This window comes from Tyto alba, unplaced genomic scaffold (genome assembly GCF_018691265.1).
Source record: "Tyto alba isolate M040663 unplaced genomic scaffold, T.alba_DEE_v4.0 Super-Scaffold_44, whole genome shotgun sequence".
Lineage (NCBI taxonomy): Eukaryota > Metazoa > Chordata > Aves > Strigiformes > Tytonidae > Tyto > Tyto alba.
In genome coordinates this window covers 14,858,753-14,883,422 of record NW_024881320.1, presented here as the reverse complement: position 1 = coordinate 14,883,422, position 24,670 = coordinate 14,858,753, and the positions used below count along the sequence as shown (strand labels likewise).

Below are 24,670 nucleotides of genomic sequence, written 5' to 3'. Positions count from 1 at the left end.
CCGTAGGGGGTGGGGGGGGTGGGGGGGTGTCGCCCAGGTAAACATCCAAGATGGCGGCGGTAGCGGAGAGTCCGGGGCCGGGGGGGCCGCGGGGCGCGGCGGAGGCCGATGGCGACGGGATGGGCCTGACGGACCTGCCGGGCGAGCTGCTGGAGCTGATCCTCTGCTGCGACGTGCTGGGAGCCGCCGACATCGGGCGGGTGTCGTGCACCTGCCGCCGGCTGCGTGAGGCGTGCCAGCCCCGCGGCAAGGTGTGGCGGGAGCGCTTCCGCCTCAGGTGGGCACCGCGGCCCGGCCCGGCCCGGCCCGGCGAGGCGAGGGGTGCCCGAGGGGTGCCCGCGCCTCCCCGCAGCGCCCCGGGGCCGGGCGGGCCCTGGCAGCGCAGGCCGAGCCCCCCGCGTAGGGCTTCGGCGGGCGCCGGGGAGGGTCCCCTCGGGCCCCGCTTGGCCTGGGGAGGGGGGGGGGGGGGGGGGGGGGGGCCGGGTGCTCCTGGGGCGCTGGAAGCGCACCCCCAGCCACCACCCGATCCCTGTCTGTCGCCTCCCGGTTCCACAGAATGCGTGCTGAGCCCTTCGTGGGATGGACGAGCCCTGCAGCTTCGTGCCATGCACCTAACGGGTGAAAAGGAGGGGGGGGGGGGTGCTTTCCGAGCAGGCATGGCAGGGGCTGCTGTAAGGTTGCTTCCCCTCCTAAATCCCATGGGATGGGACCAAGGAAAGCCGTCTTTGCAGCCCCTTCCACAACTTGGATTACCCGCAGTCCCCAGATCCAGCCCGGGCTCTGGCAGCGGCATGGATGCAGGGCTGCGTGCACACCCGGGTTGTCGACTGGCCTCTCCGGGCCTGCCAGCAGCTTCCAAAACAACTGCCAAGGCTTCTCCTCTTGCAGGACTAGTGCTTTACAGCAAAGGCAGGTGTTTATTTTTAGTGCTTTTGGGAGCGCTCTTTTCACATAAACCAACATCCTTTGGAGTGACTTTTGCTGCTTGTGAGTTTAGTTTCCCCCAAAGTGTCACTGGATATCTGACGGGGGCATAGCTGTGTTGCAATCAGTGAGACTGTTAACACTTTAACTGGGAATAAAACATGAGTGTTGCCTCGCTTACACTACACTGGTTTCAGCAGTCCTAGAAACACCACTCCCTTGCTGGGGCTGCCAACTTATCTAGAACAGGGCATGCTCATCCACTACCTGGTTTTGTCTGTATTTTGGCACAGGAAAAGTAGCAATATTGCTTTCTCTAATTGCCAGTTGGCTTCTAAAATTTAGTGTAGCTCAAATGACAGGATTATTCTCTTTTCATGGGTGAAAAAGGCTACTGAACAATTACAGCTTCCCTGATTCATGGAGCTATGGCTGGCCGGATAATTTCACCAATTCAGTGGCTCTGATGTCTGAAGCAAACCTGAAGGTTTAAAAGTGGTTGAGATCCAACAGCTGAAATTGAATGTGGTAGGTGATTAGCACATGCTGCTGTCCTCCTCTGATAATAGAACTTTTGGCAGGAGTTTGCACATTGACCTTATCATCCTGGCTGGATTCCATTGTGGGTAATTGCACTTTATCTTCCTAAAATTTTCAACCCAGTAAATTATTCTTTCTCATCCTAAAATAAATGATTGTAATTGTTATTACGACGTGGCTGCATTTCAGCAGTAGATGAATGGCTAGGGATCCATCAGGAGAGAGGTGGCTATGTAATGTGAAGTTAGTTGGTTATTCTTTTGACTTTATATTGTAACTGCAATTGCAGTGTAGTTTTATTATTAACTGGTGGTAAAAGATGTCTGTCTGCACATGGAAGATAACTTTGTGTTTTGGTCAGTTGGTAGTAATTTTTCTCCTGAAGTAGTGATTTAAACATATGGCATTCTCTCAATAAAGGTAAAGCTATCTAGATATATAAAAGTATATATATATATAAACCTGAAAAGAACCTAAGGCAATCCATGTAGTTGAAGGAAAGTGTTTTGTAAAAAACAGTAATAATTAACAGAATTTCAAAATGTGAAATAAATCCCTCTGTAAATTACAAGAGGCCTTTCTGTCAGTTTTCTTTCATGTGCTGTCCAAAATATATCTGTTTGCACTGATTCTTCTTTGTGTTTCATACACAGATGATCTTGGTATCTTCAGAACAGTCATGGGTATTGCTGCTCTGGTGTGGGTTTTATGCCACAGGGCTGAGGTGTGGCAGCACATGCCCTCTTTGCTAGAAAAGGTGCTGTCACTAATGGCCCCCAAAACTTTACCTGAAGTTAGGTTTTCAGCTGAACCTTGAAACGTTTCTTTAGGCTGTGGAATGTGTTTTAGCCTTTGGACTTTTAGCCTCAGTAAAGCAAGTACAGCTTTCTTTTATGAGTGCAGTTTGGTTTTTTTTTTTAATAATTATTATATTAAATAAACTGTGAAAGCATTTAGCTATGACAATTTCACTTCAGAATTCTGTTTTCTTCCAGTCAATGCTGCCACCAGCAGGGGCAATAGAGTGAGCTCTGTTTTGTACATCCTTTTAATTAGACCCACAAGGTAGTAGGAAAAACACAGGACGATGAATTCTCATTATATTAGATGACAAGTTAGTTTAAATATGATACATCTTCAGAATGGCAAACTTTTTTTTTTTTTTTTTTATTATAAGACTACATCCCTTCTACTAATGTGATACATGTGTTTATCTTGCAACACTCTAGAAGAAGTCTCAAAAGTGTTTTGGATTTATAGATATTGAAATACTGGGAGTATGAGCCTTCTGAAGGTTTCCTGTTGGATGGCTTCAGGAAAGCTTGCTTCTAAATAACCATTAATACACAGATGAAATCAATTGGATTTATGCTTTGATGCTTGAGTCAGTCATTGGATTAAGTTATACAATTACATTTAAAGTTGTACTGTGTTTTGGCAATGTCTCAGCTCCCCAAGTCATGCAGTTACAGTAAGAAACATTTTACAGTTCTGGAGGATTTCAGCGATGTTGAAATACAAGTGAACCTGTTTGTTTATGTCATGTCTTGTTGTGTAGATGGCCATCACTGCTGAAATACTATAGCCACACAGACGGTGTTAGCTGGCTTGAAGAATACAAAGCACGGCACAATGCTGGTCTGGAAGCCCAGAGGATTGTAGCTTCGTTCTCCAAAAGGTTCTTTTCAGAACATGTAAGTCTATGAATGTGCAACAGCCTAACTAGTTGTTTAGTACTTCTTATTAGTTTGTCTTTCCGCTCTCTTCACGTCTTTTTAACTATACAGTCAGAAAGTTCCTGTTTCCTCACTTTTGTGCTAGATCACCAGCCAAAAGGGGAGAGTTCAAAATCCAAAGGTACATAGCGTCCAAAGCACACTCTGCTTATCACACTGGGCTGTTGCTGCTGCAGCTTTAAAAGCTCTTTGCTCATTGCTGCGTGTTCAGAGCTGACTCCGGGAACTTCTGAAGGACCGATCGTTTGTTGACACATGCCACAGCCTATGAATTTATCTCGCTGTAGACCTTGTGCAAGGATATGTTCTGTGAGTTGTCAGAAGTCATTTGAAAACAGGACCAACGCGCAATAGGTTCACTGAACTGGAAAGTCTGTTATTTAAGTTCTTTACCCAACCATGACACCAAGATGCTTTTGTGTTCAGTGAGAAAAAGTTGAAAATGTAGTTTCTCAGAGAGACTTGCATGTGGAACAGCAGTTACATGATTGTCTGTTTGCTTGGTTGATGGCAGTGAATTTTGAGTAGCTGTACAATTTGGGTCAACCTGAAATTCTGTGGAATAGGCATAAATGCTGCCCATAACACCAGCTGCATTAAAAAGTTCATGCAAGGGCCACTAAGTGGCCACCCCTGTCTGGCTCCTTTGCAAACATGTTGTGGTCCAATAGAGAATTCCCCTAAGATATAGGAGATTCTTGTTGAAATCCTCTTACCTGATTTTAAGCACGGGTTGTCATGTAGGTTTTCACCCCTGGAGAAGGTGGCCATGGGGCCAGTAGGGTATTTGGAGATGCGTATCTCTTAGCTGTTCTTTTTGAACTGTTCCACACAGCAGATAGACATTTGACCATGGAGAAATGTGTGTCAGGGCATTAACCGCAGGCAGAACCTTCTGGATTCCTATTCTTTTAATCACATATGCAAAGATTACTGAGAGACCATTCAGCAATATACAAAAGTCTAATAATTAGGACCATCTCCTGTGGGGCTAGAAACTGCAGCTTGATTCCCTGCTTAGAATTGAGGGGAAGAGACTTTCAACCCAATTCCACTAGATCCTGCCGAGTGCCTGCTAAGATACAGTATAATGGGAATCGATTTTTCCTTACTCTGTTAGCCCATGTCCTATACTGAAAAGCTTGAAAGAAAATAGATTGGTTACAGTTCAGTCTAAGCTTAAAAAAGAATTCCAAATTCTGGAAGAAAAAAAAAAAACATTTTGAATATAGATGCATAAGTGATCAAAAAATTCAGTTCTATCAACAGGCTGGTAACTCTGGGTTAGTGCTCATAGTTAATCAGATGAGGGTTTTAAGTGTAAGTTTGAGGCTGAAATGAAGGCTCCTGCTCCTTCGTTCCTCCCCCGAGGAGCAATCTGCTACACTAAGGAGAATTTGTAGAGGTTCAGTCAACCACAGGCAAAAGTTGATTCTACCTTAAAATTACTTTCAGCCTGCATAAGATCTGGTATGCTTGTGCTGGTCCACATACCCACTTGTAGGAGCCCCGAATGCTGTAGGATGCTGCTACTGGGGCTTTCAGTTGATTCCTGTAATAAATCCATGGAGTAGAGACTATGAGTAGTTGGTGAGCTGGACATTTTTAAGTCCTTACATAAATTTTTAAAAATAGAACAGAATTGGGTTTGAGACTTTTTATGAAATTATGTTCTTTTGGGAAGAATCTGTTGTGCTCTACATAATTGATTGTCTGGTTTGACAGGTCCCCTGTGATGGATTCAGTGACATTGAGACTCTTGGCTGCCCAAGTCATTTCTTTGAGGATGAGCTGATGTGTATCCTTAACATGGAAGGAAGGTAAGAAAGAGGGGTTAGAATGAAAGAGGTTTTTTTTTTCCCCTTTTCACCAGTTAAAGGAGAACAGTACTGTGGAGAATGCCTGACCTCAGCTTCTGTCCTTTTGTCACTCACAAAACATCATCCCCAGACCTACCAAGGCTGGGAAGTACTGCTGTGTGTTTAATTTCAAAACAAATTTAATATTCCTGGAAGAAGCCTTGTAAACTATTCTACAAGAAGGAGGTCCTCTGGCTTTATGATGCTGCTTGTTACTTGTTTCCTTGCCAGTTCATGCCATCTCTCAGGACACGTTCCATATACCCTCTTCTCTGCAGTAGTTTTGGCTTAAGGAGTTCCCATCCTCATGTTCCTTTTTTATTTAAACCTGGATCAGCTTCCTGAACTGATTCATAGGATGAGGCCACAGCACCAGAAGGAAGCAGGAATACTCCGTGAGGATTGCCACCATCAATCCTTGTATCATAAAACTGCAGCTTTTTTGTTTGTTTGTTTCTCCCCCTCTTCTTGTTGCTTTTCATAGCTGTAGTAGGTTGGTACAGTTTTTGTCTCCAAATAAGCAACTGAGTTTAATTCAACCACTGCAAAATTTGCAGTTCTGTAAATTATTCAGACAGGTAAAATGCCAGGCGGGTAAATAAAACTTCTGGTTTGCATTTGCCTGGGTATTCTCATCTCCATGGTTAACACTGGGCAAGATGAATAAGTCACTGCTTTGCTTGAAGTTTTTTCTGCTGGTAGCATATAAACCATGCTGATTTTGCTGTGATACGAAGCAGCGATAGATTGCTCTTAATGGAGTCTAATAGCCATGATTAAAGGGACTGTTAGTAGAGCTTGAAAAAACATAACTGGAATGGCAATCATCTCATTTTTGCTTTTTCACATCCATTTTATTACCTTCTCTATTTGAATTGGGACTAAACATCTCTCATTTGACAACTGCTTAAAAGCTTTTGAGCCTTTGCACTGGCCAAATGCCTCCCCATAAAGCAGAATTGATGCTAATTACACCCTGATTAAGCTGTAGACATTGCCATTCAGGAGCATTAGGCTCAATCATTTCCCTGGAAGATATCCCAATAAATCAGTTGTCCCTACTGAGCATCCCAATTTATTGGAAGAAGATAAAGTGTTACAAGGTTTGATTGTTCTCCTGACCAGTAAGATGGAGAAGGCTGATTTGACCTGCAATCTGGAGAGGAAATGTAAACAGGGGAAGAGGCTTTTTTTCTGAAGAAGGAAACTGGACTTGTTTTAAACACATGGCAAGTGCAGAGCCTGGGATCAATAGAAGGCTCCCTTTGTTTTTTTGGGGGGCCAGGGCTTTGTGCCATTCCTAACTGTTTGGTGTAAAAGTCTGCAGTGAGGCACTGGGTAGCCCATTGCTAAAGGCCAGGGCTTGCTTAGATGCCTGTGATTTGAATGCCTCTGAGTTGGTCTCTCATATTTCAGGTGACCCCTTCAAACCTTACCTGGATAGTAACCAGCTCTCCATTGCTTCTTCCCGGGCACTCTGCCTTCACTTGTCAATTTAGAAAGTGAGGGGGTTTTACTATAAAAGCTGGAAGGTTTTGGACTGTGTGATCTACAGATTAACTCTTGATCAGTTCCTGCCTTTTCAGAGCAGCAGAGGTGGTTTTTTCTCTCAGGATTTTTTTTTTTTTATTTCTGAATACTATTAGATGTGCCTTCATATCCCTTATCAATTTCTTTTTAATAGTAAGAGGATATTTTAAGATTGATTCTGGAGGGATCCAGTCAGGTAATGTTTTATGAATAAAATACAGGATTTTAATCAGATATTCCTTTAAGTAGGATCTGTGTTGTTTCCCAAAGTATCTTCTCAAAATTATATATTGGTGATAGCATAAAAATCAGAGATGATAGAAACAGTGTTTTGCAAGTGTCTTATATTGTGGAGTTTTGATGATGAATTTCTTCTTAACCATTTTTGGTTGACTCTTTTGTGATAGCAATGTCAGTCTTGTTTAGAAGAGCAATAGTCTCAATTGTAAACCTGTATTCACTGGAAAAGTTAAATCAAATGTTCACCCTTAAAGTGCTTGTTTAGAGCATTACTACTATTTGTATTTAAATGTGCAGGAAAGGTCTCACCTGGAAGTACTATGCAAAGAAAATTCTATACTTCCTACGGCAACAGAATATATTAAAAAATCTGAAGGAGTATCTTCAACGCCCGACTGATCGTCAGTCATTTTTGGAGGGTAAGTCTTCGGCAGAAATTAGGTGCCCTGTAGAGCACCTAATGACAGCTTTCCATCATTGTTGTTTCACTTGGAAAGAGCCTTCCTTGCTTGTATTTGAACTAGCCCTTGGACAACAACTCAGAATTAAGTTTGAATTTCTGATGTACCCAAAATCCTCAAAATCATGCAGTAGTTCCGTAGTGTTGCATCAGAACGTCAGGATTACATTAGCTTCTGGCAGTGCTGTATGCTTGAATAACTGCCCACGGGCAGATGAGCTGAAAAGCAATGGAGAAAATACTGAAACTCTTGCATTTGGATCTTGAACAATATATTGAGGAAATCAGCAGTAGCTCAGCGTCCTAATTAGCTGACATGACAGAAGCATTTTAACTGTGGCCCGTGGGCTGAATATGACGTAACAGAGCACCTGATCTGACTGGGAGTCAGGTCCCTACTATCTCCTTTCCCAAGAGCTTCTCAGATAAGGGCAAGGAGGGAGCTGCAGGCAGGGGAAATTGTTGTCACAGCTCATAGCCTGTGCGCTGCAGTGTTCTCTTGAGAGCTGTCTGACTGCTGGACCACTAAACCTGTGCAGTGTAGAGCTGGGGAAGGGATGGAAGTCCAGCCACATGGTGGGAAGACACATTCACCTGATATGAAGAAAGAAAAGGCTTTTCTGCGAGTCATGTCCTCAGTCTGGTGGATTATTCTCTTCTTCAAGCTTCCTGTGGAGAAGATAGTCTTCCGAATGGATCAAAAGCTGCCAGTGTCTGTAGAAGAGTCCCTTACTCTCGATATATACCTCAAAAATGTCATATGAAAGAGTCTCTAGCACCAAAGCTGGTTCTTGTTAGTGGCAGTAGACTGGGAAGAAGGGAAAGCCAAAAGTGGCTTTTTCTGGAAACCACCAAGACATTTAATTATGTGATTTAATCATGTGGGTCACAAATATATGCACTTGTCTGCCATGGAGGTACTAGTAGAGTACCAAGAAGTAGGCTTTTGTGAAGTTTCACCTGGTCAGCATGGGGAAAGAAGACATGGCTTGGGGGTCCTGCTGAAATCTTGAATACAGGCCTGTTGTGGATGTGCTAGTGAAGCAGCGTATGAAGCTGGAAGAGGTATGATCCATGCAAAATTTTTGCAGGTGAATACAATGGATTCCAAAGGTTGAACAATATGGAGGCTTTGGAAAGAGTGGTGCCGATGACAAGGAGAAGATTCTGAGAAAGGGCTATTTTTTTTCCTGCAGAAGTTTGACAGAAGAGGCTTGGGTAGAAGAAAAATGAAAATCTGTTCTGTTATAGTGGTTTTCTGACATGAAGATGGAGAGCAGGTGTGGAAGAGAAAGATGAATGCAGCAGAAGATTGAATGATGAGCAAGAATGATAGCTATGGAGGATATGGCAGGAAGAAATCAGAACTGAAGCAGAAGTGAAGTTGAGATTGTTTCAGGCTCTGAATAAAAAACTTTGTAAGTTGGGAGGATGCCAGGAGATGCAGTGTGACTGCAGAGTTGTCTGATTAAGCCTGATCTAGCAGCATACCTGCTCAGTGAACGAATCTATTGCTCTCCCTATCAATATGGTGAGGAGGGGAATGCTGAATTTAATTGGTATTTACCACGTCAGCTTATTCTTTGCATTTGATGTGGTAAATCCAATATATGACTGTAAATTTTAAAAGGAAAGCTCTTTTGTTCTGCTGCAACTGCTTGCTGCATGCCTGGGATTTAGAGCAGGTAAAACTAAGCAAAGAAAAAACTGAAGTCCTGTTTCTTATGTAGTTTGTTTTTTCCAGGTGCTGTTTTAATTGATCAATACTGTAACCCGCTGTCAGACATCTGCTTAAAAAGTGTCCAGGCACAGGTGGATGATATCACAGATAAAGTGCGCAAAGTCCTGCGGACAAAAAATCCAAGACACCCCAGCTTGGCTTCCAAGGCAGGTACTGTACAGAAACATGTGCTTTACTGCAGAGCATTTCTGCAAGTCTGGATACAGGCGGGCAAGTTGAAACAGCTGCTGAATTATTGCAGCTTAAAAGAGCTGTTGTTCTTTATCCCCTGGCAAGTATATTCTGACATTTGTGCAAACCATCATTCAGGAGACTGCTGTTTGGTCAGCCACAGAGACTCAATAGCCCAGGGTCATCAGTCCATCTGATGCTGTCTAAGCAAAAAGAATTGGGAGGGGAATTGTTCTTTTTTTTTTTTTTTTTTTTTTTTTTTTCCCCCATTTATCCCTGAAGTCTTAAGTAGTTACGCTATCTGTAGCAGAGCTGTGGGACAGGGGATCAACTTCTTTTCCTCTGCCAGTCTCAGAAAGTCAGCAGCATAGAAAAGATGTGTGCTTTAACATCTCCAAAGGTCAGGCAGCATCTTGCTCCTTGTTTTTTATAAGCACAATCTACTGTTGTCTTTCAAAGAGAGAATGAGCGGTCTGCCTGTATCTATACATCTGGAGTGGCCAAGCTGGGACTCTCAAGCAGGGAAAGCACGCTTCCCATGCCTGGGCAGTGTGGCATGTCCAGCTGCAGGGCTGTGCTGGCACAGGGTGGTTAAGAGCCAGCCCTCCAGCTGCAGAAGGGAGCGAGGCAGCACTGCTGCGCCACTGAGGTGCAGGGCCAGGCCGCTGAGTGCGAGCGGAGTGCTGGGGCTGTGCGGTGCCATGGGCAGCTCCAGCCAGTCTCTTGGCTGTCTGAATGGCAATAAGTCTCTTGTATTCGCAGTCCATGTGAAGAATTTTGGTGTAAGGTTCACTGCATGAAGGTTAAGTACACTTGTTTTCTCAGTTTTTGTTTCTTTGCATGTGTTTTTAGGAGAGGTCCTGATTCCAGAAGTAGAGCTTCAGCGGCAGGTACTTGATGCTATGAATTGTGTCCTATATGAGCAGTTAAAATACAAAGGAAACGAGCTGGATTACTATAACTCCCTGAATTCATACATTCACCAGGTATGTGTACGTTAGGCAAAAACTAGGAGGCTGCAAGGCTTGAGACTTTCTATTTGTGGTGTTTATTTGTCCGAATGTAGTCAGAAAAATAGTTCTCTCTGAAGAACGATTTGCTGTAAAGTTAATATGATGTCATCTTTTAGTGCATAGTCTGTCAAGTTCATGTATTTCCTTTTGTGAAATCAAACCTTGAGGGGTTTGTGTTTTGCTTAATGTCCCAAATGTTTTTATCACATTTTTATCCCGCAGGTTTTGATCCGCAGGACGGGAATTCCCATCAGTTTGTCTGTGCTTTATTTAACAATTGCCAGGCAGCTGGGAGTCAAACTCGAACCAGTCAACTTCCCTAGCCATTTTCTACTGCGATGGTGTCAAGGAAAAGAAGGGTAAGTGACCTACTGAATTTTGAAGTTGTGTCCACAGTAACAAGAGCCAGAAAGCATTTACAGCTCCAGACCTATACCAGAATGTTTAATTATTTTTCATTTGTAATTATAACCTCAGACCTCTAAAAAAGTATTTCCAGAACTCAACTCTGATGATGATGAACGGTAACAGATTTCCTGAGTGCGAAATAGTACTAACCATGAAGTAATGTTTCTCTTAAGAAAATTATGAAAAACTGAAAAAAAGAAAAAAGGTACTGATTTCACTTAACCTTGCATACAGAACAGTTGCTCGAGGCCACTGCTCTTGTTCTGTGCACTCATTTAATTCTCTGAGTCAGTGCAGAATACATCTTTGACCAGATCATGATCAATTTACAGAAATCTGTATTTTGTGAATGACATCAGCAGTCCAATTCAGAGCGACGGTTTTGTCTATATATACACTCCTTTTGGCACTAGGCTTCAGATGCCATATGCGTGGGCTCTGTTACACTTTCCAGTGCAGGGCTATAATACAATCTAGCAATAGATAGAGCACACCTGAAAATACCCAAAGGAAAGAACTGTTATGATGGATTGAAAAGCCCCCTTAGTTTCTCTGTCTTTTCCTTTGTATGTTTATCTGAAGAAGCAGCTAGGAAGAGAGAGAAGGTGCCAGGTAATCTTGTTTTAGGAGGGGACTGAGGTATGAATGACATTAGTTTTACAAACAAGCTTGAAAAGGGGTGAGGGAATAAAAGAAATAGGTAATCCTGCTTGACCATGAGACCCATCATCACAATTTAGTTTCCTTGTTGTTTCATTAGAAGCACAGATATTTTTGACTACACCTACATTGACGCCTTTGGGAAGGGGAAGCAGCTGACGGTGAAGGAGTGTGAGTACCTTATTGGCCACCATGTGACAGAGGAGTTCTATGGAGTGGTGACTTCAAAAGAGGTCTTGCAGCGTATGGTGGGAAATCTCTTAAACCTTGGCAAGCGGTGAGTTGAGGATCGTCTGGCCTGTAAGGCCTGTGGAATAAAGGACCCAGAGTATGCTGTCTGCATATCCGATACTGCTTCTTCACAGTATTTGAATGAGTGCTTTAAAAAGGTGTCAGTCACCCCAGGGGATCTTGAAAATTCTGTATGTCGTGTTGCATTGTGGCATTGTTTTTACTCACCTGCAGCGGTATTGTTTGGAAACAAGAATATTTAGTAAAACTGATTCCTCTCAAGAAAATGGCAGATAACTTTTTTAATTTGTGAAAAGCTGATAGGGACTGTCCACTGTTCCCTTAAGAGCAGCAACCTTAATTTATGATCTGGTAAGCACATCCCACATGCTCAAATGAGCAGTTTCAGAGATAGTATTGGTTTGTAGAAAATCTGGTTTTATTCTCAAATGCCCCCGATAATCACTTTCCCAAGTAGCCATACACAGAAATCAGAGTGAGAGGATTGCTTTAGGTGTAATTAAGCTAGGGGGAAAAAGCAGATTTCAGAAGGAAATGGCTTGGAGAGTGAATTCATTATGGAGGATTATTTGACCAAGTGAAATAGCAGTGAAGTGGGTGGGTAGAGTCCAATCATAGTTGTGTAGCGTTTTTCTTTCTGAGCATGCTGTTGGATGTGATGAGTGACAGAGCTGGAGTCACTCTTACTGAATGGGCATGCCTGTACCCAATGGCATCGTTTTTGGTGACTCTCCCTGTACAATTGAGTACTGGGGGTAGGGGTTGGAAGAGCTAGCCTTACAATTGAGTTTCTTTTTTGCTGGCAGAGAAAGCACTGATCAGTCTTACCAACTCTTGAGAGACTCGTTGGATCTATACCTGGCCATGTATCCGGACAATGTGCAGCATCTAATGCTCCAGGCTAGGTTATACTTCCACCTGGGAATCTGGCCAGAAAAGGTACCTCACCACTCCGTCGTGCGTATTCTGATAGGCTAAGCACTACTAACACTAGTCTATTGATTTTTAGACTACATCAGCTTGCATTACAGTCTGTCACAAGTTGTTTCTGTAATAAATGCAATTGAACAAGTTATCACATTTCAAAGAATCAATTTCTACTATATGAAGCAGGGAAAAGAGGATGATTCTTGCTTGCTTGCCCTAGGGGAGACTTGTGAGCAGCCTCGCATCTTAGTAATAATTTATGATTTACTGCTCAAGTCTGACAGCTTGCAACTGATAGTGTGGACTTCTAGCTGTAAGTTACAAGAGCATTCTATTTGGTTTATGTCTAGATTGTGGTAGTAGTGGTAAAACTCTTGTAATGGGAGCAATTAACTTATCGGGAAACTTGTAGGAAGTCATCTTTTATAAATATGACCAAAGCTGTTCTCTGAAATCTCAGCCACACAATCAGTGGCTCTTGTGAAAAAGCACAGTAATTAATATTCCTGTCTTTGGGATTCTTTTTTAATATCACCTTTAGCGTAGCAACTTTTCTCCTGCTATCTTGTGAATGTGGGAAAGAAGGTGCCGAGACTTAGAAGGTGTCTCAGTTGTCTAGATCATCTGTGTCTTTCACTGAACAAGGGGAAAGCACAGGGAACAAGCATGTAACTCAAAAAAGTATTATTTCTTTAGTGTGTCACTACAGCAAAGAGGTGTCCCCTAGTCAGAATTTCCTGTACTACTGTAGTGAAGCTTAGACACTTGGGCAGTGCCTGTGCCGTTTCCAAATGGGAGGTTTGGGTGAGGGCTCAGAAGTATTGGCTGGACAGCTGAGCAGAAAACAAAGCTCTTCCCACCAAATGAGCTGAAGCATAGGACTGCTGGAGAAGCTGCCTTCGTTTTGAAGAACAAACTGTGCTAAGCTTGCTGCTCCTTTCTTGTGGCAGCAAGTTGTAGGGTTGCCACAGAAAAAACAGCACAAACTAAGAAATTGTGTACAGGGACTTGCTGAACTGAAATGGCAACCATGCATAAATAGGGGACAGCTCAATGAAACACTGAAAGATCTTCCTTCCCCTTTCTGGCACTGAGCAATGTATTTGTAAAGCACCAAGGCTTTAAGTACTTGCATTTTGCTGCCCCTCAGAACAAGTAATAGAACCCCATGGCTGAGTTTTGCATGTTGTTTCTCTGTACCACATTGCTGGATGCAATGAAAATGTGCACATTTGGCCTCTTCAGTATCACATCCTCATATGCATCCAGTCATTCCAGGCTGTCGGGTAGGATTGTAGCTAGCCAGGGAGAATGTTCTCTGACAGAACAGAAGATAACAGATTTAATAGAGGTCTACCAGATTTATGGAAAGTGCTACAAAATCTAAAAAGTCAAGCAGAGCTACACAGAATGTTGTCCTAAAAGTTTTAAAATAACAGTAAATCTGTTTTGCCGAGAATCTCTGGCAGCTCTGGTCACTGTACTAGGCTTTTCCCTTTCTGTAGGATTTTTCAGGATTTTTATGTCCTTAAGATGCCAGCCAGAGAATTAAGGTGGACAAGAAGCCTGAGCGGTGTTTCTTATGCCTGCTCACCTGTTCTTTTCCTGAGTTAATTTTTCTTTACCTCTTGGCTGATGTTCATGCTTAATACCCTGAGATTTATATTCTACTGCTGCTCTGAATTTAGAGTGACCAAAACTTCTAACGTGTGATCAAGGAGACAATCCTTTTGCCAGGTGCTAAAGTGTGTCAGATTTTGGAACTGTGGCAGCAGCACTTGGGGTATTTGATGTTGGGACGAATGTATCTGTCTCCTCCCAACCTGTTTAGACAACAGTTTCAGTAAGAGCAAGAAAGGAAGGAGGAAAAAAAAAAAAGTAAAACTTGCATTGCCTGCCTCTTGAAAGCAATCTGATAGTGTGCCAGCGGGTGTTGGTAGGCTGGTAATCTGGATCTACAGGGTTTGTTGCTTTGAGAGTACATGTAAAGTTAGTGTTCCTTAGTCATCCTGAGACAAGCAGGTTCTCTGTCTCTTGTTCACTATTACATGATACAGCATCATAGAGGTTCTTTGCATTTCCTTCTGTGCTACCCAGTTTTTCTTCTGCCAGGCTCCCACAGACATGCTGAGGAACTCTTAAACTAAAATGTTTGTTCTCAAGTACAGCAGAAGTCGTCTGGAATCACTTCACGGCAGCAATTTGGGAGACTAGCAACAGTGTTCTCTTAACATTTCAGAAAGCTTGAAACGGTCTTGTTAGTGCCCTGTAGTCACAAAATGTAACACGATTAGCTTGTATGACTTGGTGGTAAGGAGTTCTGTGTTCAACAGTGCCCTTCCTTTGAAGCAGGGCACTTTACATATGGAAAAGGAAAGGACTGTTTGCAGTTTCTGCAGGCTAAGCAAGTGTGAAGAACTCCTTGGGAGTGTGTAGCTAGAGCAAAGGTTCTCAGTCCTGTGTGGGAAACTCATGTGGTGAACCCCTATGCCTGGGCACATAGACCCAGGTAACTTGAGAAATACAGCTCTATATATTTCTAAGTGGTGGACTGCTGTAGAGACTTGTTCTGAATCTGTCTTTTTGTTTTGGTTGTTGAAGGTTCTGGACATCCTGCAGCATATTCAGGCTTTGGACCCATCCCAGCATGGGGCTGTCGGGTACTTAGTTCAGCACACCCTAGAGCATATTGAGCGTCGGAAGGAGGAGGTGGGACCTGAGGTGAAGCACCGTTCAGATGAGAAGCACAAAGAGGTCTGCTTTTCAATTGGGCTGATTATGAAACACAAGAGGTGAGCTCTTCAAAACCTTCCCCACATTAGCAGGCTGTACTGTTATGAGGGCAGAAGTGTTCATTCTGACAGTAGTGAGACGTGGGTTTACCTGCCAAGGAGGTACCTGGAATGGAAGATGCCAGGCACGTGCATCTATGCCACATACCTTGCAGAAAAATGGAAGCAGCTCTGTCTGTCCTTTGAGAGAGTGAGAGTATTCACTGCTGTTTGCTTGCAGAGAGAAGTTTGTGAGGTGACTTGTCTGAGTTATGATATATCACACAGCTAAAATTTCCACAGCCCAGAGCTCTTGAAGAAACAGTAATCGGTTAATGAGGGACCGTGGAACAGAATCGACTTCAAAAAAGATTGTAAGATTCCTAAGACAGCTTATGAATCTTTCTCTGTGCTATTATTACTCCCTCTTCCTGCACTGCACAGGAGCTTTGTGTTCCTGTCTGTACCACTCTGCCAGAATGACATGCCAGCACTGTGTTGCTGCATCCACTCCTCAACTCAACAAGACATCTGGAGCGTATTTTAAGGGTGTCAGCAGTGACAGTTATAATACCTCACGATTAATCGCGTAAATAATCTGAAAATAATGATGACACTGTTTCTGGGAGTTCAGTACTGGGATTACCACGTCTGTGTGATGGGCACAGAAGTAATTGCACAACACAGTAGCACAGTGGATTCTCTCCCTGTTTCTTGTTTCTTGTTCTCCCAATTGCTGACTTCCAGCCTCTTTCCTATTTTCATTTCTTGCTCACATTTGTTTTTCCTTTGTCCTCAGCTGTTTGTTCCTGTCTGTTTTATCCAGTCACTCCTAGTCATTTCCCCTCACCTCAAAATACACACATGTACACACACAGTCTTTTTGAATTGTTTGGTTTGGTTTTGTTTTTTTAACTCTTGTCCTCTCCTCCTTGAGCCAACTCACAGAAAGCTTCTATCCTGTTTGTGCTATATTAGTCTTGAGGAAAAATAGCTGGGTCTGGAATTTTCACAGTCTTTGGTGTGCAATTTTTTTAATTAGATATGGCTATAACTGCGTGATTTATGGCTGGGATCCCGCCTGCATGATGGGACATGAATGGATCCGGAACATGAATGTCCACAGCCTTCCACATGGCCCCCACCAGCCTTTCTACAATGTGCTAGTGGAAGATGGCTCTTGCAGATACGCTGCTCAAGGTGAGCAGGAGTCTCCTGTGTTTACTATCTGTTTAGAAGTACATTAGGAGAAAGGGAAGCTTAAGTGATTAACTCTCTTTAAGTATGAAATATAAACTGTTAGTTAAGTTTGAGGTAGGAAGGAAAATGATCTTGGATCATGGCCTCCTTGCTTTGCTCTCCATGAAAACAGTACTGCTAGGAATGATGACACTCAGGTGTAATCTCCTCTTGCCCAAGAAGTGTGTTTTCAACGTGATTGGTTTTATGGCATAAACCATGATTGTTGCTTTTGAAAGAAGTAAATCAACTTTTGCTGAAGACTGAAGTTCTGTCAGCAGCTCTTGCTTGGGCAGGACCTCTCAAAATAAGATCTAGTGAGGGAGCACCATGGGCTTTGCTTGTCAGGGTGTGGTTCTGAGCAGCTGTCATCAAGAGACTGTACCTGCCAAGATCCCAGAGAACACAGGTAGCATGGCTTTTAGTGCCACCTCTAATAAGAATGGGACAAAAAGGAATGATTCTTTACCAGTGCAAAGAGGCGTAGAAATGTCTATCATCCATTCTTTATGCAACAAACCGTAAGAAAGAATTCTTGTCTGATGGTCAAAATATGAGGGTAGGATACAGGTAGAAATGTCAAACTGAGGTTCAAAAGAAAAAAAAAAAAAAACACTACTAAAATACATCTGTAACTGTACATTGTAAGCAGAGTGGTTTTCGCCTCATGTTTGTCCTTCTCCCCGGGATAGGGAGGCATCCCATCCAGCTGGCAGGGCAGCTGCACAGCCTGATTGTATTTTGCTAAGAGAAGATGTGGAAGCTGTTAGAGGGAAAACGCAGTTCAGCTCGTTCCTGAGGGGGTGCTCCCAAGCACATTCTGGTCCTGTGCATGTGAGCAAGCGGTGTGTTTAGAGGAGAGGAGGCTCCTACCCTTGTAAGTTTAAAGTGCAGGTGTTTCTCACTGTCCTGAGTTACTTTATATTCAGTAGTCCAAAAAGATGAAATGGGGACTGGGAATATTGCAGCTCAGCCTTATGGCGCATATTAGGCAGCACTTGGCCTCTTAAAGAGTCTTAAAAACAGAAAATTCTTGTGTGACATGGGTTGATACTAAAATATGCATCTCAGTGAAAACTAATTAGACAATTGTCCGCAGTGCTTCCAGGGCTGAGTCATCTCTTATATTTTTTGTCTAATTGTTTATACACATGCTGGCTGGTTCCAGAACACAGAGTATTTTAGCCAAGCTATAGGTTGACAGTGTCATCTCTGTGCCATCCAAGTGTTTTGATATTGCTAGGGAAAATTTAAGGGTTTGTTCTTGCTTGCTGAAATCTTTCTGCCTAACTGTTGAGTATCCCCTCTAAAATACATCCTTAGGTCACTTGGGAAGGGAGTATTTCAGAACTTACTGACCTGACTTTGAGGAGGGGATGGTAGTGTTTTACTGAAAGAATTTTAAACAAATCTGCATGCAAAGTTTTACCTAACCAGCTCAGAAATAACACCAAGCTTATAATAAGTAATTATACCTCAGTTTGAGTTCTTGCTGTAAGTTTGTAGATTGAGCTGTAGCCAATTCCAAAACACCTGTTTTATACAGTGAGTTTGGTATCTACCTGTCCACTCTTGTCTCTTTTTGCTTTGTGGCAGCACAGGCCAGATATCTGGGGTTCAAAAACTTTAGTCAGCACGTTTCTCCGGCTCCTCACCTAGTGCCAAACTTGCTTATCTCAGTCTCTTCCCCCCTGTCAGCTTCTGTTTCGTCACTGTGTTTTTCCCTTTGTACGCAGCTCACTGCTCAGCCATGCTTCTGCAGAGCATATTGGAGTGTAAATTGTTTTCCGCAGTGGTGCAGTATACGAAAAAGGTACTTTGCAAGCCTGTAGGTCTGCACCAGCCCACTACGGTGTAGAAAGCACTTGTGCTTTTGGCTGCACACACTGACATACAGTAGCTTTGAAGAGCCTGTATGGATTAATATGACTTGTATGTGCTCTCTGTAGTGAGCTGAATGGTTTCAGAGACAGATTACTTACTCCTGAACGACGTTCTCTGCATCTCATCTTGTCCCTGCCCTGCCTTGCAGTTAAGTCAGACTTTGGGGCTTAGACAGCTTTTGTTTCTACCTGTATATCTGGCACTGTGCTGGAAAAAAATGACATCATCTGGGGACTGCTGCCGGGCACCTGCGCATGTGATTTACTGCTGGGCTGCATCCCAGTCACACTGCTTTGTACGAGTGCTGTGGGAGCGAAGGGGCCCTCAGCTTGGGTCACCTTTGCGCTTTAATGCCAGCGCTTCCGTGTTGTTTAACTGTTGTGCTTAATCAGGTTATCTTTTAGTACGAAGGAGGAAATGGGGTGCTCTGGGAAGCAGTCGGTGTGATCTGCTTGGGGACTTTCTCTTAACTTTGGGAAGTTTGCGTTTAGACTGAATTTAATTTTGCTGTGTGAGACATGCTTGAAAACCAGGCTGGTGACTTGTCGAGGCTGAAACACAGATGGGTGACTTAAAGCAAGAAAGCACTCGGGCTCCTCTACCAGAACAACGGTGTGCAGTTGGCCTCACCTTGGAGCATTTGAGAAGGATCTCTCCTAAAACTGATCTCCCATGGGACTCGAGAGATCAGAGCTCAGTGCAGCAGCTTCTCCCTGTGCTCACAAACAAGACCTGTGACCAACAGAGTGGGAGCAGGTCAGCATCCTGCTACTCTAACCTAGTCAGACAACGTGGTTTCAGCCATAAGGTAGTTTTCAAGTCACTAGTAAATGTGGTCAGCATCCCTTAGGAGATGAGGCTCTGTGAGCAATTGTACTGGCACGCTATGTGTGTATTTTTCTGGATTAGGGTATTTTTTTCTGTAAAGCATCAGGAGGTGGTGTTTCTGGAGACAGAAACAAGACTTGAGAGAGGCACAGGATTTGATGCCTTGTAGCAAGCCATTTCATGTGGTCATAACTGATTATTTCCTTTCCTAACAGAGAACCTGGAATATAACTCTGAGCCGCGGGAGATCCCTCACCCTGACATTGGCCGCTATTTTTCAGAGTTTACCGGCATTCACTACCTAGCAAATACCGAGCTAGAAATTCGGTACCCGGAGGATTTGGAGCTCACATGTGCCACAGTTCAGAAGATCTACAGTTCAGGCAAGGAGTGAGTACAAAAGGCACCATGAGGACAGAAGCAGCTGGAGTGTAGCTTTACCCTCTTTGCAAAACTTGCGTGGAAGGCAAGTTTGCTGACAATCCTTTGGCTTAATGCATTGAAAACTGCATTGGACTTTGTAACTGGTGCTAGAGCATCTTTCCGTTGCCTGCCTGCCCGTTCTGGCCCAGAGGCACAGGGACACATTGATAGCTGAGGCCAGGCATAAGGACCTTGCAGGGACAGTTGTGCTAGGAAGCGCGTTGTCCTGCGGAAGGATTTGCGCATACTATTCCTTCTGTGATTGTCTTGCCTAGAAGGTTGGCACAGTATATGTGTAATATGGAAGAACCCCCTCTTCCAGAGAAGGAAGTTGCTTGTCTTTGCAGTGTTGTGGGTGTTTTGTTTTTGTTTTGTTTTGATTTTTTTTTTTTTTTTAATGTATATCTCATGCAGGTGATAGTTTTTAAAGTCTTTTATGTTTCACTGTTGTTTTCTCTGGTCTGAATTTTTGGTTAGATTTTGCTTCACCTCTGTAGTCTGATTGTTCACAGAGCTACTGTTCTGATTCTGAATATCCTTACGAGCCTGGGAAAGAGCCCCAGCAACAAAACCAGCAGCAGGTGCTCAGGGGGTGGCAGGTACAGTGGTAACCCTGAGGTCCAGTTGGCCACCTTGCTGATGATACAAACTCTCCTAGTGCAGAAGATGAGCTTCTAGCCCTTTTCCATGCCTGCTAAACATACCCAGTCCACATTCTTACCTTGTTTTTTGGTCTGTTCATCACATATATCCAAGGCAGGATCTGCGGCACAGCCACGAGTGCTCCCAGGACAATTTTGAACCTCGTGGCACTGTTCATCGAAGCCTTGAGGTCAGTGCCAGAATGACTTTGTGTGGGGAGCTTCCACTTGCTGCCGTCTCCGATCTGTAGGTATTTATGCAATACAGTGGGATCATGACTGGAAACTGGCCAACCCTGAAGTCAGCCAAACCGTGCATGGAAGAGAGATGTTAATTCCTGCAGCTTGAGCCCTTCTTCCTTTTTTGCCAAAAGAGAACAGATTTGGGGAGAGCTCATACTGCACTGCCCAGAAGGGAAGAGCTTTAGCAGCTCAAGGCACGTGAATTTTCACGTGACTTAAAGGCCCAGACAGAATCGCTCCAGAAAAGGTTTTCCTCTGGGTTCGAGTATTATGGGGTGCAGAGTGACACAGTGTGTGCACACACTGAGCCTGCATATCTTCGTGGTGTTCTGAAGCAGTGTCTGTAGACTAGCTGCAGCTAGTGTCTCCCATCACTGTCCAGTTGCAATGCAGTAGTTATGTTGGAGATGAGTACTAGGCGCTGTGCCCTGTAGAGTTAGGTGGATGCTCTTACTCTGTTATAGCCCATCAGGTATCGCCACGTGAAATCACACAGCCCTCCTCTTAAAAGAATGCTTGAGCTGCATGCCATCCTATTGAAATACAGAGCACTGATCAAATACGAGAAATAAATACAGAAAGCCCAGCACTTTTGCCAGCAGAGCGATCGTGGTGGTCTGCAGGAATCTTGATGCTTTAGGAAGAAGAGCCCTGTGTGGTTAGTGCTGAGGAATGGGGAAGGTGCTGTACTCTAAGTCTTTAAAGAAGTCTGTACGGAAGTGAACTTCGAGGGAGGGAAGGAGGAAGGGACCAAAGAATTTCTATGGAAGCAGAATGGATCCAACTGAAAGCAGGGTAGGGAATCATTAGGCAAAAATCTTAAAATCCATCTCTTGTTTCTGAGGGTTGGAGTAGACCCCAGACCTCCAACCCTTTCTGAGGGTTGAAAGGAGATCCCAAAAGATTCCTAGCAGGGGTGCAAGGCTGGGAATGGGACTGCTGAGTCACAAGGTTGATGCTGGTAGCTGAGACCAGGCGTGCAGGAGCAGGGCTTGGGGGCCCAGTTCCCAGCCTCAGCTTCGATGATGCTAGCTCTGTGATAGCATGGGTGTCAGTGAGTTTTCTGGGGCTTTATGCCCCCCTCTGCCAAATGAGCAGTCAGTTGACACCTTGTCCCTCTCAAGGACATCAAGAGAATTCCCACATACCCAGCTCGTAGGAGTCCCCACTAAGAGGTGCTGCCTGAAAGCCAGGTAGAATTGTGCCATAAAAAAGCCACAGGGCTTAACAGAAAGCTGCCCAAAGCTCCTCTGAAAACTGGTACTGGGCAATGCATATCTAACCCACTTGAAAACATGCTGTGTACTTAAAGACAGGGGTCCCAGAGTAGCGGGCAGAGCCCATTATACCCATCTTTCTGGGGCCACCCTATGTTTATACTCTGAAAAGAGTCTGAACAGAGGAAGTGTGGGAGCTGCTCCTCTCTTGGTTCACACACGTCCCCCGCCCGCAGACCCTTAACCATTTCCGTTTTTGCATGGGGTGCAGAAGGGGAGCACTACTGGGCAACGGGGGACAGACGTGCTGCAAGCGACTTGACGTCCACAAGGCAACCCAGCCAGCCCCGCGACTAAAACCTCTCGCCCCTTCAGCAAACACTTGGTAGTGAAACTGTCCCCCTCCAGCCAGGTCTTCCTGCCTGCTTCGCTGTACAGACCACGTCAGCGCGCGGTTCTGTGGGTGCCAGTGTTGTCCAGGAGCACCAACACAGCCTTGTCCGTGCCAAACTCGGAAGAGACCGGAGGTGTTTCAGTAGGCACCGCACAGCATCAGCACAGGGTCCCAAGTCTGGCTTTGGGACTTCAGACAAAACCAAAGGAAAGGGCGTGTAAAAGCTCCCCCTTTTTTGTTGCTATTCGGTTGGATGCGCCAGCCCCCTCGATCTGTGTTCTTGCTGCTGCCGGGGGCGCGGGCTGCGTCGCCTGCGATGGGCTGAGTCTTTGGTCTTGGTGAGGAGGAATTCCCACGTATTTGCAGCTGTGAGAGCCCAAGCATCCGGGGTGGCCAGGGGAGACTGAAAAAAACCCACAATGATACCTCTCAATCCCTGCTCCAGCAACGTCTTGAAATGCAGCTCAGTTCCCGTGGACTGAGCAGCCGAGGCCCAGCACAGCTGGGAAAGAAATGCCCCTGGGCTGGTGGAGGTCACACATCGGGCGTTCACCTCCGCATCGGGTGGCTCCTCTGTCCCCTCCTCTCCTGGCAGCACGGGCGTCTCCGCAGTCACCATTTCCCCAAGAAGACAGCAGTGGATCCCAAAAGTTCCTTGTGTCCGTGAGTAATGTCTGGGTCCACGTGAATGTACATATGTTAAAGATGATACATATGCATACCCATCACAGTTTGTCCTGTTGTGTCTGTGCAGAGCTTGCTTGCGAGAAGGGGTGTTTTGCTTTCTGGAGAAGGTGGAATTGCCCTTCTCTTACCTGACTTCACTCGCCCACCATCCCACCGAGCAGAAGGACTGTCCAGGTCCGCCTGGTGCGGTACCAAAGGCCTCTGGTCCCGAGTCCCCGGGGGCAGAGGGGGTGTGGGTTTCCTCCAGCTAATGCCATCTTCTCCCTTTTCTGTCTGTGTCATCGGCCATCTGTCCTGTGGGCAGAACAGCCAGGCTGCTGTCGTGTTAAAATGGCTTTCTGGAGGCTGCAGGGAAAAAAATGGGGAGAAAGAGAAGGCTGGAAGGGGGCAGGAAGGGAAGGAGCAATCGCTGTCTGGCTCATCAGGGAAGCGGCACAGCGGGTGAGCAGCCGTCGGGGGCTGGTTTTGAGCGGTGCCCAGGGCTGTGGCACAGGGAGCGCGTTCCCAGACCTGCCCTGGCAGGGGTGAGGGCTGTGGGCACCAGCCGCCTCGGAGGGGGCTTGTCCTCCCTCCCAGGCCCGTGCCTCCAGGTGCTGCTGCTGCTTGTGAGAGCCTGAATTGCCGCTCCAGCCCTCCCCCAGCACAGCGTGTTCCCTGGGGCCGGCAGAATCCCCTTGGGAAGCCCTTCCACCCCTTCCCGACACCCAGGGCCAGCGGGGACACGCTGCAACGTGCCCTACCAGCCCCACCACCACCACAGCGTGTGGCTTCGGTGGCAGTTTGTCACCAACCCTTTTGAGGAAAAACAAGAGGCCTCAAGACCCTGTGTACCAGCCAGCCGAGAGCTGGAACCTCAGGGGGCTCTGCCGCTGAGCACAGGTGGGCAAGAGGAGGAAGGAGGGACTCCTCGGGGCTAGAGGAGGGTCCCTGGGCACCTTCTGCTCCCTCCTGGGCCACCTTCACACAGGTATTGTCCTGACTAGGGCCGAACCTCTCCAAGGGATGTCACAGCTCCGTGGGCCCGACCTGCCTGCCTGGCTGGTGGCTCTTCCCACCCCCACGGGGACTGGCTACGTGGGCAAGGGCAGAGCACTGCCTGGGTTACCGCTCTCTCCTACCCTCCTCCTTTGGGCTGGAAATACCTGGGAAAAGAGTCGCGTTAGATGAAAAATTGTCTGCCCCAGGCCTGAGGGGTGAGGACCCCTGAGCCCCAGGGTTTCCCTGACACCGCCAGCTCCGGTTGTAGGATGGCGACATCTCTGCTTTTTTTAAAAAAAAAAAAAAAAAAACAAAACAAAACCCCCAGATATTTTATTGAATCGGGGACAGCTGGAGGCTGGAAATGATTTGGTTTATTTCCTGTTTATATTTGGCTTTAAAAAAATAAACCACACTGACTTGCTACCTCCTGCCCCAGGGTGCTGTGCTTTCGGCGCTGCCTGCCCCGCTCAGACCCGCTTTTCTCGGAAGGCGTTTGCTCTTCCCCTGCGCTCAGGGGAGGCTGACGTGTCTCCCAGGTCCGCAGCCCCGTGTGGCAGCGAGACGGTGACAGAAACACCCCCCTCTGCCCTGGCCCCTGCCCAGCCTGCAGCTGCCTGCGGCGCCCGGGGTCCCAGCCTCTGGGCCTGAGCAGGGCTGCGTTTCTCTCTTTTTTTTTTTTGGGGGGGGGGGGCTGGGGAGATTCTGTGTCACCCCTCTGACTGTCCCCTTCCCCGCTCCATGGGCAGAGCCAGGGTTGGGGGAAGCTCACGTGGGGGCCGGGGTTCCAGGCACTGCAGGAGACCCCCAGGCTGAGCGGGGGGGGGGGGGGGGGGGGGGGGGGGGGGGGCGTGGGCATTCCCGACTGTTTTCTCAGGGACCCCAGCAGGGCCACGTGGTGCCC

At 45.7% G+C, this 24,670-nt stretch overlaps 1 protein-coding gene across 2 annotated transcripts; it reads left to right on the top strand.

The window, feature by feature from the left end:
• The first annotated feature begins 14 nt into the window (after positions 1-14).
• FBXO21 (F-box protein 21) lies at positions 15-22,829 on the top strand. Of its 2 annotated transcripts, none has more exons than XR_006166716.1 (12): positions 15-277; positions 3,023-3,158; positions 4,926-5,020; positions 7,127-7,248; positions 9,034-9,180; positions 10,054-10,187; positions 10,437-10,573; positions 11,383-11,559; positions 12,341-12,473; positions 15,063-15,253; positions 15,474-15,606; positions 16,275-16,349. XR_006166716.1 is itself a non-coding variant. In XM_033001470.2 (12 exons), the coding sequence occupies exons 1-12, from the start codon at positions 51-53 to the stop codon at positions 19,575-19,577; spliced, it is 1,836 nt and encodes a 611-aa protein (XP_032857361.2). In that variant the 5' UTR covers positions 16-50; the 3' UTR covers positions 19,578-22,829. The 2 variants fall into 2 exon arrangements, 1 of the variants encoding a protein (XP_032857361.2); XM_033001470.2 differs by lacking the exon at positions 15,474-15,606 and adding an exon at positions 19,399-22,829 and having other exon boundaries at positions 16-277; positions 16,275-16,432.
• The last annotated feature ends 1,841 nt before the right edge of the window (positions 22,830-24,670 follow it).